The following is an 18,477-nucleotide window of genomic DNA, read 5'->3' as shown; positions in this document are numbered from 1 at the left end:
TTTGATGTGTGCCCCCACAGCGTTGACCAGCTATACCACCAATATCTCTGGTAGCCCTGTGTATCTGCACGGTCATACAGGAGTGGGCGCACCCTCATTCAGCAGACAGCACTTTTCCCCCCACCCATGGAGTGCATCCACATCAGGTACTAGGCTCCAATGCTTCTTGTTTTTGTTGTGTCTCTATAACTCAGGCTATTCAGCCTTCACTTATCCACAATTAGTTAGACTTTTAAAATGTTTTCTTATATTGGCTTGTTTCTTTTGTAACCTTTTTTAAACCCATGAATGGCAATTTTACAGGCTTGTTTTCTTTTTCTTTTAAGAAGTGCTTTCCAATGTGCATATCTGAACTGCTCCTAACTATTTCTCCTTGAATTGTCTCCCCCCCCCCCCCCCCCCCCCAAGGTGAATCTCCTGTGCCGCCTCCATCTACGGTGTCGTCATCTGCCCTCTCAACCTCAGCTGTGCCCCCTCCCCCCCAGCCTAAGCCAGGCAACTCCTCCCAGCAGGACCGGAAAGTTCCCCCTCCCATCGGCACAGAGCGGCTGGCCAGGATCAGGCAGACGGGTTCTGTTAACCCCCCCCTGCTGACCACCAGCTACACGGCATCCGTTGGACAGGGAGGCATCTGGTCATTCGGGGTCGGCAGTGCTTCGGGTAAAAACAAATGCAAATGTTGTTCTGTTAGTCTGTTTACATTTTTGTTTGTTATAATAAGGACTATGGGGTAGGAAAATAATGTTAGAAGTGTGACATAAAGGGAAAGTTCACCCCAAAATCTAAAATACAATACTTATCTGTAGTGCTATCCATCAAACTACATTGTTTAAGGGCCGGCAGCCAATGAAATATGCACAACATCCATGAGTAGATGCACACATCCTTCTGCGCAGTGACACGTTTGGTACGTGTAGTGTAGTAGAAAGAAAGTAGTTAGCACACGAAACTGCTCACAACAAGTTCTGTGGATTATTTTGAGCATCAGGGTCATGAGTTCTGGAAAGCGATATCGATGTTAAGTTTTAATTTGTTTCTGCTTTGATGACCACTACCATAGTGCCATTGAGATACATATGTCAGGAGAAAGCAGCCATCTGTATGGCTAATATCAACAACACTGCAACTCGCACCAAAACAATCTAGACTAAAACCAGTTTGTCTTTTATGCTTTTTTGATTCTGGTGTAAACTTTCCAACCACTTGCTTCTCAGTTACGGTGCAATAGTAACTTATAATCAGTAATAATGTCAACCCTGTGTGTCTTACAGAGGCCATGTCTGGTTGGTCCCAGCCCCTGATGAGCAGCCACATGATGCACCCTCAGCTGCAGCAGGAGCAGTCCGCCTTCTCTCAGCACCAGCCCATGGAGCAGGACGACACCGGCATTGCAAACCCTGCGAATAACTACCACCAGGCTCAGCATCTGCCCAACAGCTACATGGACTTTCCTAAGGTAGGATTTATCAATAGCTCTGTAGACGATTTAACCCCTGTCCCTCCTATGTACTAATGATAGCCAATGACATTGTTGTCTGTTCAGGGGATGCCAATGTCGATGTATGGAGGAACCATGCTGCCCCCTCATCCTCCCATGGCAGAGGGGCCAGGGGGGCCGATGTACAATGGTTTGCACGCTGGTGATCCCGCATGGAGCCCCATCATCAAAGTGGTCCCAAACAATGCGGATAACTCTGACCCACAGCAGCAGGTAAAGTCCTCTTTTGTTACACCCCTGCCAACTAATCATATTCTTAGTTAGACTTTCAATCCTGTATTTCTGCTTTCAGCCATGAGTATATTATTTGATGCAGTCTTTCTAACATATACCCTGTGTTGGTCCTCTCTCCCCTCAGGTGTGGCCTGGTACCTGGGCACCTCATGTCGGCAACGTGCACCTGAACCACGTCAACTAGAGAGCGTCCACAGCAATCAAACGCACACAGCATGACCCACAGCGCTAACCTGAAATACCAACTGACGAATATGACCGAATAAGACGATGAAAAAAAAGAAAAACGTACATGTTAACTTTAGTAGAGACCTGAGAGTGCAGAGCAGAGGTTGAAGAATTGGAAGTTCTCATGACACCATTCTTTAATGTTCCTATCTCAAACAAATAAAGAGGAAATTGGGCGAAAATTGTTATCAGTGTCCTGATGATGCAAACAACATGCGCGATCACCTGTTTAACAGGATCCATTCTCTGCGTAGTTTAGCGATTTTGACTTAAACCCACATACACCGTTCTTGGGCTGCAGGGGGCTCAACATGAAGTAGCTATTTAAACTTGGCCCAGAACTAGATGATGATTACCTAAAGAGAAAGAGAAATCAGAACCTTTTAGAGTGGTAAATACATGTATAATTGTTTACATACTAAAAAGGGTTAAAATGAGAGTAAATTTCATGTCGTATAGTGGCTCTACTTTATGTAGCCTGTATTAATGTGAAATATTTACCTTAATATTCAATAAAAACATTGAAAAGTATTTGTGTTCTTTCTTATGAAACATACTTTTCTTTACTACTACGTCTCTACTATTCTTTCCTGTTGTGACATTAGACTTTTTCACAGCTGGAGTCCTTGTGCAATCTTGAGACCTTCCTTTATGGACAAAAATGTTTAACATAAATGACTAATTTACTTATATAGATGTTTAGTTGAGGGCTTGCCCCTCAAGCCCAATAATACACGAGTAGGATACACCTGTTCAATCTGGCGTTAGACCAACCAGCTGGACATCTTTCATTTGTCTATCTGCAGCCGGAAGAGACGAGTGAGCAGGGACATACATTTTTGAATTTGAATGATTTTGGTTCTTTCTTTTTAGAAATATTCAATAATTTCACTGTTGTAAAGTGAAGTGCTACCCCTCCCACATCAATGGTCTCAACCAAAACACATAATGTAAAGAAATATGCTTTTGAATAGGTTTAGTGATTTTTACTTTTGTAAAATATGCATTACCTTCACTATTATACACAGGGGTGCACATAACTTTTTGAGTGAGTTACTCAGATGAGTACCAGGAGACAGCGTTTGGTACTCACCCCACACGAAGCGTGGTCCTCCTCAGTGTCTCCTTCACTGTCCTCTATTTACACTTCTTGCATGCTAGATGACTTTTTAAGCCTCCGATTTGCTTTCTCCAAAATTTGTTGCCAAAACTTGCATTTCCTGAGGCCAAGTTGGAGGATCAAATACTAAGAAATGATCACATGACTTGAAGTCATATCTGATTTCAGATGTGGGAAGTTACCAAGTACACTTCTTCAAGTACTCTACTTAAGTACAATTTGGAGACATTTGTACTTTACTTTACTTTGATCTAATTTATAAAATTAGCTGCACCTTTACCAGCTTTGAGAACACTTTAATGATCAGTCATTACAAAACATATTCTGAAATGGACCAATCTGCACAATGACTACTTTTACTTTTGGTACTTTAACTATATTTTGATAATACTTTTCTAATTTTGAATGATGGGACTTTTATTGTAACAGAGTAACACTGGTACTTTTACTCAAGTACAAGATCTGAGTACTTCTTCCACCTCTGTCTGATTTCAAACTCTTCCAATAACACCCTGAGTAAGTTTGCAACTGTGTGTTTCACTCCACTTTGTTGTAAATAAAACTGCAGCAGCTTGACCACAGAGCGTGAACGTTGTGATCAGCTGATTGTGCGCAGTTCTCCAGTGTGTGCGCGGGGCACAGAATGTGCACAGGGGAGTCTCCCACTGCAGCCAGTTGGCAGAGTTTTGGCACAATTCTGTTGTTCATACCGACGTTAACCCTGTCTGTGCACACGGCGACCAACTCTGTTGTCCGGTGATCTGAGCCTCTGCCTCCTGTAAACTTCACAGATCCGTCGGTTATGTCCTGCGCGGCTCGGCCAGCAGCCAGTTCAGTCAGTCACAGAAAGTCCGAAGAGTTTTTGCAGGCCTTTTGGGTCTTACATTTTTTTGATCATAACATCTGGTAGTGGACTACTTAAACCTTTGAAAAAACACATTTTCCCACCTCAGGCACAACATCCAAATAATTACTAGGAATTTCCTTGAAAAAATGTGACGGGGTTGACGTTTTGACAAAAAGAAGCCATAAAAACTTGTTTAGCTAAGATATGGTACCACATGGAAGTCAAGGACATATTTTGCAAAACTTATTTATTTTTTAATAAACAATTATTTACTATTAACAGTTGAAATGTTGAGTTTGTCAATCTTAATCTGACAATAAAAAAACTGAAATATAGGTAAGAGAAGATACTGACACTTGGTTTTCTTTGCCACCTTTCCTTCAGAAGACTTTTGTGATGTTATTCCCTCATAGCAGATGACACATGGACTGATCCATTATTTTTAATAGGAGGGTAAATGGTATGGCGTGACGGGTTTGAAACAAACTGGGGGACGTGAGTCAATATTGCAATTTCATAGTTAATTAATAACTAATAACCAATTAATTAAAAGTATTTTTTCCGAATTTATTTGTGTTCAGTTAAAGTTGACAAGCATACGATTATATTAGCAGCAACATTTTAATATTTTTAATATTCAATGAATATGTAATGATGCTTAGTGAGGACATGCATATGTCTGTCTAAAACTAAGACTACCAATTTTTTTAAAAACAATATAGGCTATATATATAGTTTTATATTGTAATGCAAAACAACCTGTTCCATTAATTCATTGCTTTAATATACATTTTGTAGTTTCCTTTCATTTAAAATCTTTGAAGTAATCTTGGGGTTAGGGTTAAAGCACCCGATTCAGAGAATCACCCAATACTGTAAGGTTAAAAATAAATTAAACAAAGTTAGAAAAGAGAGCAAGCGAACCTCCACCCTGCTCTGATGACGTGTACTCTTTATTTAACAGTGAAATGTTGGACATTTTAATTTCTGTTGTATTGTTTTCACAGCACCATGCACAGCACATAGCGGGCGACTGGCGTCAGGAGGAGGTATACAAATGCTCGCGACTCTCATGGCGACATCCATAGATATATATAAACACTAGATGGCTCATGGGAGATTTTCCAGCGTAGCTGACTGGCCGCCATCTTGCTACAGTCAACAGTTACTCTGATTCGCGTTATGGTAGCTGTTGTCAGGTGAGTGATCGGCACAAAAATACTCTTAACTCGCTGAAATCTTGACTGATTTACAAACGGTTTGGTTTATTATAAACATTATTAGCATGGCTATGATACAGGATGCTTGGACATGTTGAAATTGCAGCTTTTCTTTGTGTATGTGGTTGTATTTATTAGCTGGCTAATAACAAGAGGCTGTCAGTGAGACCTAGTATTACAAAGTTCACCCAGCAACTTTACACCAGTGGGAGAGGCAGAACTGCTCTTTCTTTTCAACATAACTTAAGTTACACATGATTTCTTCCAAGTGGTTTGGCTTGTTAAAAACATCTTGCATTATGATACAGGAATTTGCTGGCTTTGTGTTTACAGAAGTACCTGACTATGCCGGACTTTTGTGCAGCCTACGGATGCTCTAATCACCGCAGTCTGGAAACAAGAACCCGTGGGATCACCACATATGTTTATGTTTGCTCAGTCTAATAAACCCATAACATGGTTGTGAAAGAATACCAAAGCTGAGGCTGGACGATGATTGATTGTTAGTGTGCCATGTGTCACTGTGTGTCTTATTGGTTTTGTGGTATACTGTATTTTATTTTATTGTGTGCAAGACACATTTAAATCAAATAACCTTGAAGCCCCATCTCTCCCCACCTGCTCCTGCTTCCTACACCCCCTCCACACCACACCAAGTTGTTCTTCTTAATAATAATAATAATAATAATACATTTATGTTGGGGGGCCGCCTTTCATAACACCCAAGGACACCTTACAGGGGCATAGGGGCAATATAGGGAACAATTTAAACAGTGGATTTTGTGATATATCAGCCGGGGTGAGTCAAGACAAACCACACATGGACTACAGAAGGACATATGGTACAGTTTATATTATTCTTGGTCTTTTTTCAATAACATATTTCAAAGGTTCTGGATTTGTTTACAAATCTAGAAACTAAATACAAAACTAGGATGATATGAAGATCTCATGTCAAAAATAATTGTGATAAATTAGACAGAACTGGCCTGTCTGTGAGCACATTTTATGTTGGTTTGGTTCTTCTGATAAAGGTGTGAATATCTAAATAATATACCAACATATGCTATTGTCATTAGTTGTGTCCCTGTTCTTCAAGCTAAGGCATTGCTCAATTAACAACTCTTGGTTTACAGAGTGGTAACATGAGACCGATTTTATATATAAAATATAAATGTATTTTAATTTTATAATTTATTTATAATTTATTTTAAATATTGACAATATAATAAAATAAATGGAAATATATACACCGGCAAATATTTAATATAAATACCTTGTGTGTGTGTATAGCTATTGCTTTATCTGATTAATGTTATTTTCATATGAAAGTCCATGATTATAAGTATGCAGTATCATAACTACATCTTTGATGTTTATAAAAAACCAAACCGTTTGAAAATCGGTTGAAAATTGAGCAAGCTATGGTTATTTAAATAGTAAACCATAATGTTATGAATGAGAGCACTGCCTGTAGCAAGATGGCGGCCAGACAACAGCTACCATAACGCGAATCAGAGTAACTGTTGACTGTAGCAAGATGGCGGCCAGTCAGCTACGCTGGAAAATCTCCCATGAGCCATCTAGTGTTTATATATATCTATGGCGACACCCCTGACTTTGCGACTTTTATTGTGAAGTGAAACCGGAAGTGTAGTTATTTGGTTTGGCAGTCTCAGGTAGACATGGCGGCGTCTCCAGCTACAGCGGTCCCGGAGAAATCACCTAAATCATCTCCGCCTGAGTTTGTGCCCTTTGACTTTTCTAAGCCCCCGCTTATCGATGGCTTCAACCCTTTGGGCAAACTCAAAGATGAGACGCTAAAAGAAAAGTTACTGAGAAAGACAACGGAGAACCCCTTCGTCCCGATAGGTGAGTTATACAAGCTTAGCAAAGTTACACAAGTGCAGCACAGAGCAGAAACAGCGTGTCCTTTACTCTACAGTGGGCTCCAATCAAAGATATCTAATAACATTTAAAGCTATACCTACCTCAACTGATGGAAGCATGCTAGACAACAGTAACGCATCATGCTAACATCAGAGAAAAAGGGGCTAACCTAATAAATGTCTTTCTTTTTGAGTCAGCACAAAAACAAATGTTGTCATTCGAGTTTCGTTCATCGATGACTTGCTTATTTTGTATTTGAAGCTCTGTGAACATAGCTTAAGTTGACCGTGCATTAATTTGAATTCAATTAGCAATGCCCTTGGAAAAAGGTTGTCAAGGTTTAGGTAACACAAACCACAAAAACCAACTTAAAAATATGTATATATGTTGCATTTTTGTTTTCAAGTATGAAGGTTATTAAATATGCATCTCTAAGCTTCTGCAGAAATCCTTAAGTTGATACCCCTCCCTGTCTTAATCACATTTTGAATGGTATTACTAAATAGTGTTAAGCATTTCATGAAATATCTCAATATAATTATAGAACTTTTTTGAGTATCTAAATATATTTACATATTATTGTGTGGTGTATTACATGTTGTCACAGACGTACACAACTATCTGTATGACTATAAGACTCTACCAGCTGGGGAATGTGTTTTAACTTTGCATTAAAGAGCGATTTACCCTTAAATGTGGGGACCTGACAGCTATTAAGACCAACATGTCTGAGTGGTATCATTTATCTATATAATCTGACCCTTACAGCAAGCAAGTATCTGAATATTATTATATTATTTGTGAACTGAAAGGCACTTCTGTATTGCAATAGTATATGACATTAGATTCAGTATCTTCTCATTAAATTGAACTTGTTTTAGGTTAAATTCAACATGTCCAGTTAATATCTTCTTTTCTGTTACATTTCTGCTTTGTGTTCTCCAGGCTGTCTGGGAACAGCTGGAGCTCTGATTTATGGCCTCCGTGCCTTCAATCTTGGGAAAACCAAACAGTCCCAGCTGTCGATGAGAGGGCGAATCTTCGCCCAAGGCTTCACTGTAGTGGCCCTTGTTTTTGGTATCTTTACCACCACTATGAAATCCAAGGAATGAAGACGGACCAATCCCACACCTCTGCCTATTCATTCAACCCGGAATCAGACAAGATCCAACGGGGAAATTGGACTGATTTGAAGTATCTGAATAATGTATTATGTTGTCTGCATTGTTCGGATATACCCATGCTAATGCCAACACTATTTATTGTCATTTTAAAACTGTGAATTGCTCATGGTGACAACATATTTGACTTTGGGCTTGCGCTATGTAACAACAAAGTATAATCGGCTCCTTACCAACAAGCTGGATTTTACTTTTGTTGTACTCTAAAAGCATTTAAGCAAAATGTCGATAAATATAAATGACGTACTTATTGCTCTTCTGGAAGCTTTATTTGAATTGTTCCCATGTGTTGTCACCGATATGATCAAAGTGCCACCTGGCTGATTACAGACTTTAATTTCAAGCTGGTGTCCTGTGTGATTTGAGATGAAGCATCACAATCCCATCTGTGATCAGGGAAATCTATTCCTTATACAACCTTTATTTAACATGTTACTTCAATCATTGTGAACCGTGTCTGGCCTGGATGAGTAGATCTAAACAAATTCTTAGACAGACCCATTCTCAATGTCAGCCTTTTACACTTGGCAGACTTTCCATTTAACTTAAATCTTTCAGTAGGAGGGCTCTAAATGTTGTATTAGAAAATGTTACCCATGCTAAAATGTGTGGCCTTGCACCAGTAAACGTGCTTCTCAGATTCCCATGTATTTATTTTTACCTTAAAATGATTATAAATGATTATATATATATATATATTAATATATATATATATATATTAATATATATATTAATATATATATATATATATATATTAATATATATATATTAATATATATATTAATATATATATATATATATATATATTAATATCTGCTGCTTCTGCTTTTGAACACCCCCTGATTTAGAATATATATATATATATTAATATATATATATATATGAATATATATATATATATATATATCTTATATATATATATATAATATATATATATTATTATATATATATATATATATATATTAATATATATATATATATATATTAATATATATATATATATTCATATATATATATATATTCTAAATCAGGGGTGTCAAACTCAATTTCATCGCGGGCCACATCAGCATTATGGTTGCACTCAAAGGGCCGGTTGTGACTTTAAGACTATATAATGTATTGTATTACATTACTGCCTCTGCATTGGATTATCATCGGATAGGGTAATAACTTCATTATTAACTACGTCTGAAAGCAGAAGTCTAGGGCCAATCGGAGCCGTATAATAGAATTCTCTCTATATGGCGCTGGGGCCAATAATTGCAAGTATCTTCCGTGTGAATGTCACTAAATGAGATGCATTGTGGGACATGTAGTTTATGGGCAACGTGCTTCTGTAAATCGTCATGTAACTGTATAATAAACGTAGTATATTCTTTCAGAGCTCTTGTGGGGCCACATGAAATGAAGTCGCGGGCTGGATTTGATACACCTGCTCTAAATGGATATTTGCACCAGCCTCAAAGTATAGCTGTAAATCATCAAGTTGGATTTAAATGATTAGAAGTCTAAGCTGGGAAATATACATGGACACGTTAATTTAGGTGATCATACTCCACTGTTTTTATTTTCCAGTTCCCTTTTGACATTCACTTGTTTCAGTATTAATTATGTCCAAATAGGCAACATGTGAAACAACGTGCTGACTTTACAGTTCAAATTGACACATTGATTACTGTTAACAAATCTAAAACATCTTGGTGTAACACAGATATGGAGCGTAAAACTTCTGCTGAGAAAATCAGAGAAATTAGAAATCGCACAAACTGTTGATCAAATGAACTTTGAAAATTTAGATGAAAAATCTTTGGTTGTGAATTTCTTGTTTCTCTGAAATCTTGCCTAATCAAGAGGAAATCCATCTGTCTGAATATTCAAACTGGAGCAAGAGCTACATCAAAAAGGCCACACGCTTGTGAAATCGAAAGATAACCATATGCTAGCTACGTTGAATATTGTAATCAGGGATATCGTACAACCATGTGATCAGACTTTGTGGTTAAATAACGCTGATGAGAGGCATAAGCGGTCACAATCTAACATTAATAAGTGTTTGTCATTGACCAAAATGCAAATGTATACAATTTAAATGTGTGCATCCAAAATATTTGCAAAGGCATGCAAGAAAACTGACCTAATAACAGTTTATAAGTTAAAGGGGAATACAAATATTTAACTTACAATAACAATACTTTCTTAAGTATAGCAGTGATAAAACTGACAGCGAAAGCATGTCGTAACAATAGAGCAGTCCTTCATCTTCTCAAGAGAGTGGGGTTGAGTATATTATCTCAATATAATTAGTAGGCATCAACAAAGGAGTGAAGTTTTCAAAGCCTATAAACATACCAGGAATTTTATGGAAAAGGGCATAGAAACTCTTCTGATGTAACGTGATGTTAAAACTGAAAAGGCAAATTTTTCTAGAACAACATTCTCTCCACGAGCTCCTCTAACGGACTAGAGGTGTCTGTTTGAGAGAGATGAGAACAGAACGCATTCGAGAGACGTCCTTTGCCGTTTTGTTGGTTTTGGGATTGAAGTCACAGAGCCGGGCCACTCTCTCCCATTCTGATCCTGGGCTCTCACCCTCGGTCTCTGCCAGGAACGCCTCCTCGGATGCTCTGCAGGAGGGAGGGAGGGAGGGAGGGACGGACACCAGAGACAAGCTATGACTGGGCTGTAATATTAGAGGGACTTTAGAACGATTTCCAAACCAGACATGGTGCTTCAATCACATGAATTGAACCATGCATAACATTCAGCAGAACTTCATGCGTCTCTTTATACCAATCATAGACTTTGTTGGAGACATATTTATGTCTGATAACCAATGGCCTATGTAACCAACACACACAAATGCAGAAAATACCAAATGAGGTCTTCAAAAACAAGTCATTTTAGTGTTTGGGCATGCATAAGGTGAAAAACAACTATATGGAACCCTGAACAACATTAAAAAAGCGTAAGAACTCTAAACCTACACAAAGCCTATAACATCAGAGTTAGGCTGTTTGTAGAAAGCCTTGTCAGCAATCCTATTGCACAGGCAAGGCCAAGAAAGCGGGAAAAAGAAGGAGAGAGGAGATTAGTTTCAGTGTCAAAAAGAAGCAGAGAATAGTTAGGGCCCGAGAAACAGTTCTAAGGATTAGAGAATAAAATGTTTAAGGTGGACTGAAAATAATCTTTCGCAATACTGTTAAACTGGTGCTGCTGATAAATACATTTAGACTGGCGAAGCACTTAAGGCAACTACAGTGTGCTTTGGGGCTAGGCTTTAGCGTAGATGAAAAATATGACATTTTCTCTTTGCTGTTTGCATTCCTGTTAGCTTCCTGTTTTGTTTACTGGACACACAGCCTTGGACTAATATCTCCTCAGAGGATTATTTTATCAGCGCTTTCAGAGACACAGGGGAGAGGAAATTGGCGAAAGCTACAGATGCAGAGTGATACCGTGCTAGACTTGGACAGAGTCTGTTGGAAAGTGTGAGAGAAGAACGGGGTTAGCTTGGTCAAGAGAAGAAGAGGTTGCAATGTTTTGTAAGAATAACGGGGGGGAAGACTGGACCCAGCCTAAAACACACATTTTAAGTGGTAGACAGTCTTTATACTAACAATAAAACACATTAAATCAGCAATACTATCAATAATTTCGAACACAAAACTGTTACACTTTACGACGTCCTTCAACATTTGATCCTTTGGTGCAGACCAACAGGATTATTTGAACTCCCTGCGTAGCTCATTAAAAAAAATTGTTCACCAAAATGTTACATATCCCACCAAACATAATAAAGTCTTATACCAAATATACAACAGTGCATTCCAGTTAATATGCACAGTAAAACAATGTTTCGAAGGGTTTCTACCAGTAAAGTATACTCTTAATGAAATGTGTTTGGTGTAGTGATTACAGCATTACGTTATCCTAATGTTACACTATTTCTGTGCACCTTAACTGGGGACGAGTCTGACACTAACCTGTTGTTGGTCTTGTTCTTCTCCATCTGCTCACTCTGATGTACATGCCAGTCCTCCAGCTCCCTTTTAGCTTTCTCTTTCCACTCTGCCTCTGCTGTCTTGGAAGCCAAGTCTTTTTAAGGAGAAAAGGCAAAGAAAAACAACATAGTCAGAGTCCTCAGGAGAGCAATCTAAGATATCCGACATATTATAAAGTCTTAGTTTCACGCAATTAGATAGGCTGCATCATTTGTCTTAATAAGGTAAACTGCAAAAAGACTAAATCACAGGGACTCATTACAGCTGCTAAGTAGGAAGGGCATGACGACGCAGTACGATTCATTCTTTGTTCACCTAGTGCTTCAAGGCGTGTCTTCTGCTCCTCCCTCCATTTGCGTAAACTCTCTGGCTCTTGCCTCTGAATATCCACCTGGGCAATGGCTGCATAGCTGTCAGTCGGGCCATTGGACTCCTTTTAGAGGACATCAAATATTTGCTCCATTATAAACAACAGTCTATTTAATTTAAAATACTAAGTAAACTGTAAATCACGGCATGAGATGAAGTAATTCCAATACAAACAAAGAGGGAAGGTCTCCTTATTGATTTCATGGTGTTCAGATTTAAACCAAACCACACTTACAAACATATATATGTTGCCAATAATTACATATAATTGAATAATAAGATTAAAGATGCACGTTAAGCTCACCTCAAACATGTCCCCATTCACTGTGACAGGCTCGTCCTCGAAACCGTCTAACATTTTGACAGGAAAGAGTAAGTATATGTTAGTGTTAGCTAACCTTCCTCATCATCTGGGTTAACTAATGGCCGCTAGTATGGCAGTGTCACTTTGTTCCTCAGATAAACTTAGACCTGAGAAATGCAGCGGCACCTGTTTGGCCACTAACGTTCATGTTGTCAGTGCAGCTTTGTCAGGAAACAGAACAAGTTTTTACCGCAGAAGTGTACAGTCGACTTAGCTAAAATAATGTATCTCTATCAACACTAACGTTTGCTATATACTGTTACCATCAGAGGTGTAAGAAGTACTTAGATATTTTACTTAAGCAAAAGTACAAAAGTATTGGCATCAAAATATACTCAAGTACAAAAAGTAAAAGTACTTATTGTGTGAAATGTCCCATTTAAGAATCTTAATTACTGGAGAATAATTATTGCTGCATTAATGTGTTCATCAGTAGAAAGTACAATATTGGCTCACAAATTGAAGCAGAGTAAATCAAAATGCTCAAGTACATGGACCCCAAAATCGTACTTTAGTACAGTACTTGAGTAAATGTACTTCACTACATTACACCACTGGTTACCATTCATTCTTTCTCGACCATAGACAGTGTTTGAATATTGCCCCTTCCCTCACATTATCTCAGTCATGACCATCAGCACTAACGATAGCACACACTGTACCGTTTCCATCCTGTTACATTCATATTCATACTGTTATACCCATCTATTCTTATGCATATTGATATATGTACACCATACTCTAGCCTGCTTTTAATATATCTTATTTAGTTTTGGATTAATCATGCAGCACATCAAGCATTTTTATCCTGGACTGGAATGTTTTAATTTATGTCAGCTTATATTTTTAACATTTCTTATACTGTATGCTAGTTTATATGTTTGTTTGTATGTGTAGTTTGTTAATATTTAGGTGTGGAGAGCTGAGCGTAAGAATGTCAGTGCAACTGCCTGTTATACTGTATGTATGACAATAATATATATTGAATCTTGACAGTTTATCATCTGTATCTAATGTTAAAGCAGAATGTGCTGTGGAATTATTCAAGTGACGTTGCTTTGTCGGTGTGCAAACGAACGTCAGCTAGCTAAGTTACTTACAAAGCTAACTTACAATTAGTTGTATTGAAAATGCGCTCAATAACAACACCTCACTACCAACTAAGGAGTTTTGTTAATGGGATGGGGTCATTGTTTCCTAACAGACGTTTACTATCAGTTCAACGTTATTCATAATAGCTAGCTTTTGTTAGCTTGTTAGCCGAAGCTGACATTAGCTCTAACTTGCCATAGTTGGCCGCCGGCTCGGGCTCCGGCTCCGGCTGAGGCGGCTGCTCGTCCTCCGCTGCTTCGAGAGACCCAAACCCCTCGCCGTCGTTCTCGATCCCGGCTATCTCACTCTCCTGTTGAGCCAGGAAAGCTGCGGCTGGGTCCTCTTCAGTCGGGTGTACGCCGTTGTCAGCCATCTTTCACAAAAGTGTTTACAAGTTTCACTGAGCTTGGTAGGTTTAGCTAGCTAACGTCAAAGCACTCCAATTAGGCCACCGGTTCTGCAGCGTTAATACAAACAACTTAAATGTCTTACTCGAATCCTAGCTATTCCAAATTGTGTTCGGTAGGAAACTAGGCACACAAAGAAATAACCTGTTTTGCAAGATTTTAGCTTCGACTTTAGGCCTTCACTGATGATTCATGATTTCTTCACTTGTTCAGCACTGTGATGATGGAGCAGGGCAGCACCCTGAAGGTACCATTTCACATTTGTTGCAGTTTGTCCCCATCTGCTGGCCATCACATGCATTCTTTTTAGCGACCAGGCTTTGAGATGCATTTCATCACAAAAGCTACACAACATGATCTTAAAGGATGATTTACATATTACATATTACATATTTTTATATAGCACATTAGTCACATTGTATACACTAAATGCACCTCATCAGCCAATTAAACAGTTAAAAGATAACAGTAGCCTACTTGTACTGCACATTATAAACACCTTACTTCTTATTCCTAACTCCTATAAATATTGATGGAATGGACCATATAGTCTATGAATGGGACATGTTACTGTTCGTCATAAAAAAACAAAACAATGTGTCATTTTGCTAATGGAAATAAAGTATAGTTCTATTGTCATCGAGAAATAAAGGACACAAAGAAACCACATTGACTTATACACAGATCCATAACCAAACTAAGAAGGAAGTACCTCTTCAAATACTATTTAAAGTGCAGCATTATGTTTTATTTTATTGGTATTAATAAGCAGTTATACTCATTTAATATAGAAAACCATTTTTTTAAATGGGTAAAACCTTTAAAGGTTGCCTTTTCAGAAAGTGGTGACCAGCAATTTTGAAATACTGGTCTAAGTGATGCTGAGCTATGTTGTACTATTTATTTAGCATAATTATTGTAAGCAAATTTCTGTTCAAATTTCGTTTTTGTTTTACTTTTGGAGGTAACATAAGGGTAAAGCTGCCTAATCAGTAGTTGATTGCACGCACCTGTGGCTTATTATTCATTATAAATGCTGTTGAAATTACGATACACCTATGTTTGGTGAACTCAGAATTCTCTGCTAAATAGTCCAGTTATTGTTGAAAAATAACACATATTTCATTATTTGTTTATGTTGTGCAATGATAGTTTCCTTTTTTATCAAAAAACAAGAAGCCATTTTTGTATTCAAAGTGCTATTTAAAGTCATTATGATAGATATGGATTGGCTCTACATGGTTTAACAGCTGAAATGTCTGCAAAGCACGGCCTCTTCTGGTTAATAGCCCGAATATGAAATGAAGCAGCTGCCCATGTGACTTCTGACGTTTCAGCCGAGTCCTTCTAAAAGGAATGTGAGGGAATGATCCTGCAGCTCACCAAAGGGAACCACGGTGGCTTCCTGACGTCCGCTTTAAGGAAGTGCGAAAGTTAGCCAACTTACCGATTGACTTTTTATCCACTAGACTGACTCGCGATGTCTGGAGAACACATCGAAGGACAAGAGGTGAGCGCTTTTATATATCCAGACATGTGAATGCATTCCTTCGTGAGTAGGAATATTTTGAAAGCCAACTTTTTCACAGTTTGAGTTTTTGTATGGGTTGTGTTGTCCTTCTAACTTTGCATTTTATGGTTTTCGGCTAGCTGCTCTGAACCACCGTCGGTCTAACTACTTAAAGACAGTTTTCCTGTCCTTTCCTGCTACTTCCATAGTGAAGGTGAATGGTTTATTTCAAGTTCTGCATTGCAGTGGTTTTGCTGTCTTTAAATACCAGCTAAAAATGAATCTTGGACACACTTGAATCAATCAAAAGTAAGATAAATAAGTCTGTAAATAGATTGCCTTCAAGAAATAAGTGTCTAATTCCTTAAAAGTACTAGTTCCTATAGAAATATAAAATGGACACCATAGATTATTAATAGCAATGTGCTACCATAAACAGGGACCCCGTCGCTTGCATGAGTACCACAGGCAATGCTGCTCCATGTCGGCTATTGGCTTCGGGTTGATGTGGTTGGTATTTAATTAACCAAATTGCACCAGTCTTCATGCAGTAACTGTCTTATTATAATCTGCTTAAAACAACAAAGTGATCCATTTGAAATGTACCCTTCATTACTTGTAGTTGCTATAGCTTTTTCCCTTCCCCCCCCCCTTCCCCATTTTTTAAGTTTATTAAACATTATAAAAATGAGGTGAGATGAGGTAACATGGGAAAAGAGACAACAACTTATCCAAGTTTGGTAATAAGGACTGTTTATGCCATCCAGAAAGTGTATTAACATTTAGTTTTGAACATAGACAAAATAAATAGACACAGATTAAAACTGATCATTGTTTTAATTTAATTAGCATTTTTGCAGGTTTTGTGGATGGGGTTGAAAGGGAAGCTGGGCTGGTTGCTTTTTACAATACGTTTGAAAAATACCATAATGCTATTTTTGTCTATGTATGAGTTCAGTTTCAGTTTTTACTATACTTAAGCCCCTCTGTTACTTAAGAACTTTATGTTAACATGTAATTGGTAGTTTGGTTGTACTTTGCTTCATTCCCTGCATAAGGAATGTAGAGTTCCAAAAGTCGTGGCCGTCTGCTTTCTCAAGTACACTTTATTAAAAAACAAATCCATTGACTCTGCTGTTGGAGGCTTTTGCCAGAATATAAGGGTAGTTGACGATATCTCTACCCCCCTCTCTCTGTGACTCATGCGGGTGTTGGGCTGAAATAGTTTGGTGTAGTTTTACATTCCTTATATAGCCTCTGAGGAGTGAGCGGAGGCTAGGGATCGTCTGTGTCACAGACAGTGTCGGGTTAGGGTTTGCCAACAGAGAGAGAATCTGCTTGCCCTAGCTTACTGACTCTAACATTCTCCCAGCATTGGGTTATCAGCCACCCCTTGAGGATAAGGTAGGTTTGCATAGGTAGCATCTTGGGAAGCTAGCTATGTGTCATGGAGGGTGATGACACCTGTGAGAGTTTAGGAGGAGGAGCGAGATGTGTGTGGGGTGCAGGTACAGAGGTCACTTGTACAGCCGTAACTTGCAAGGAAGAGCAAGTGACGTAGCCTGATGTCTCAAGTTGCCTCTGGTTCCTAAAATTACCTCGTTATTTAGTGACTTGCCATTCTATGCCTCTGATCAGTTCTGCTGAAGTTAGTTTCAAACTGTTTGCATGGTTTCAAAGCTACGTAAATGTCTGTGAACTGTCAAATACAAATACATGTCAAAAAAAGTGTGCATATTGTGGGCAAATGTTTTATTTTGGCTCACTTTAAATTATTATTACAAGAAATAAAATCACTTTTGTATTGTCCAGTAGATGTTCAGTGGTACTCTTTTGTATTGTTTATGTTTGACACTGAGTTGGCCGTCTATATGAAAGCTATGAAGATTATGACGCAAAGGATTTCATCCTATTAGTTTGTATTTTAATAAGTGTACGAACATTATTTCCAAGGGGCCGATGTGGTATTTTATTGCCTTGACATGTTATTACAAAATTGACTCATGTAATGCATTTTTGTAACAAAGCTAATACAGAAAAATATGTTCACACATTTAACATTATGTTCTCTAACAAAACCAACAGCAATTGATGCCAGTTTCTGTATGGAATGTGTTTGTTTTGGAAATGAATGCACCCAACAGGCAGGATGGAGCAGAAAATGACCTTTTTCCGCGGGCTTTTTGACTAATTAAGACCATGTTTCCTCTTTTCTCTTTCCCAAGGCGATGAACATCTACTCTGTAAACCTCAGTGGCCCGGCGCCTTGGGGCTTCAGGCTGCAGGGTGGCAAGGACTTCAGCATGCCCCTCACTGTGTCTAGGGTAAGGAACTGTTGGTCAGCTTTGTACTTCCTCGCATCTGTTAGCATTGATGAATTTACACTCTGAAAATAAAAAATAAATCAAATCTTTCACCCAAATGCTCAGTCTTTATTTCGAACAGATTAAAAAATAACAAATGTGAAAAACAGAATACCGTATTGTTATAATACAGTATTTAACTACATTCATGGT

The 18,477-nt window shown here is 38.3% G+C and overlaps 4 protein-coding genes across 10 annotated transcripts in view; 3 read left to right on the top strand and 1 right to left on the bottom strand.

Annotated features, from left to right (window-relative positions):
- The window catches only part of ankhd1 (ankyrin repeat and KH domain containing 1), a 28,168-nt gene extending 25,677 nt beyond the window's left edge, over positions 1–2,491 (top strand). For all 3 annotated transcript variants that reach the window (XM_034092994.2, XM_034092999.2, XM_034092996.2), the window contains exons 35-39: positions 21–146; positions 409–660; positions 1,272–1,456; positions 1,544–1,711; positions 1,857–2,491. In XM_034092994.2, the coding sequence (XP_033948885.1) occupies positions 21–146; positions 409–660; positions 1,272–1,456; positions 1,544–1,711; positions 1,857–1,916 (791 nt within the window). In that variant the 3' untranslated portion in view covers positions 1,917–2,491. The remainder of the gene's footprint in view (positions 1–20; positions 147–408; positions 661–1,271; positions 1,457–1,543; positions 1,712–1,856) is intronic.
- A 4,296-nt stretch (positions 2,492–6,787) lies between these two features.
- On the top strand, positions 6,788–8,561 carry higd2a (HIG1 hypoxia inducible domain family, member 2A). Its single transcript, XM_034092765.2, has 2 exons — positions 6,788–7,019; positions 7,983–8,561. Exons 1-2 carry the CDS (start codon positions 6,833–6,835, stop codon positions 8,147–8,149), a joined length of 354 nt encoding a protein of 117 aa, XP_033948656.1. The 5' UTR covers positions 6,788–6,832; the 3' UTR covers positions 8,150–8,561.
- A 1,196-nt stretch (positions 8,562–9,757) lies between these two features.
- Positions 9,758–14,702, bottom strand: cltb (clathrin, light chain B). 3 transcript variants are annotated; one of them, XM_034092656.2, is made up of 6 exons: positions 14,240–14,702; positions 12,893–12,939; positions 12,535–12,652; positions 12,202–12,313; positions 11,203–11,256; positions 9,758–10,842 (listed from the first exon to the last, which is right to left on the bottom strand). In XM_034092656.2, the coding sequence occupies exons 1-6, from the start codon at positions 14,415–14,417 to the stop codon at positions 10,671–10,673; spliced, it is 681 nt and encodes a 226-aa protein (XP_033948547.1). In that variant the 5' UTR covers positions 14,418–14,702; the 3' UTR covers positions 9,758–10,670. The 3 variants fall into 3 exon arrangements, with proteins under 3 accessions (XP_033948547.1, XP_033948548.1, XP_033948549.1); XM_034092657.2 differs by lacking the exon at positions 11,203–11,256 and adding an exon at positions 11,674–11,694 and having other exon boundaries at positions 14,240–14,701; XM_034092658.2 differs by lacking the exon at positions 11,203–11,256 and having other exon boundaries at positions 14,240–14,696.
- Positions 14,703–15,772: 1,070 nt separating this feature from the next.
- The window catches only part of pdlim7 (PDZ and LIM domain 7), a 33,074-nt gene continuing 30,369 nt past the window's right edge, over positions 15,773–18,477 (top strand). The window contains exons 1-2 of one of the 3 annotated variants that reach the window (XM_034092653.2): positions 15,773–15,961; positions 18,187–18,285. In XM_034092653.2, the coding sequence (XP_033948544.1) occupies positions 15,932–15,961; positions 18,187–18,285 (129 nt within the window). In that variant the 5' untranslated portion in view covers positions 15,773–15,931. Of the gene's footprint in view, positions 15,962–17,255; positions 17,366–18,186; positions 18,286–18,477 lie in introns of those variants that run through there. The other 2 variants (XM_071204648.1, XM_034092654.2) reach the window with 2 other exon arrangements.

This window comes from Pseudochaenichthys georgianus, chromosome 10 (assembly GCF_902827115.2).
Source record: "Pseudochaenichthys georgianus chromosome 10, fPseGeo1.2, whole genome shotgun sequence".
Classification (NCBI taxonomy): Eukaryota; Metazoa; Chordata; class Actinopteri; order Perciformes; family Channichthyidae; genus Pseudochaenichthys; species Pseudochaenichthys georgianus.
Note: the sequence above shows the minus strand (reverse complement) of the source record. Positions and strands in the feature narration are given on the sequence as shown.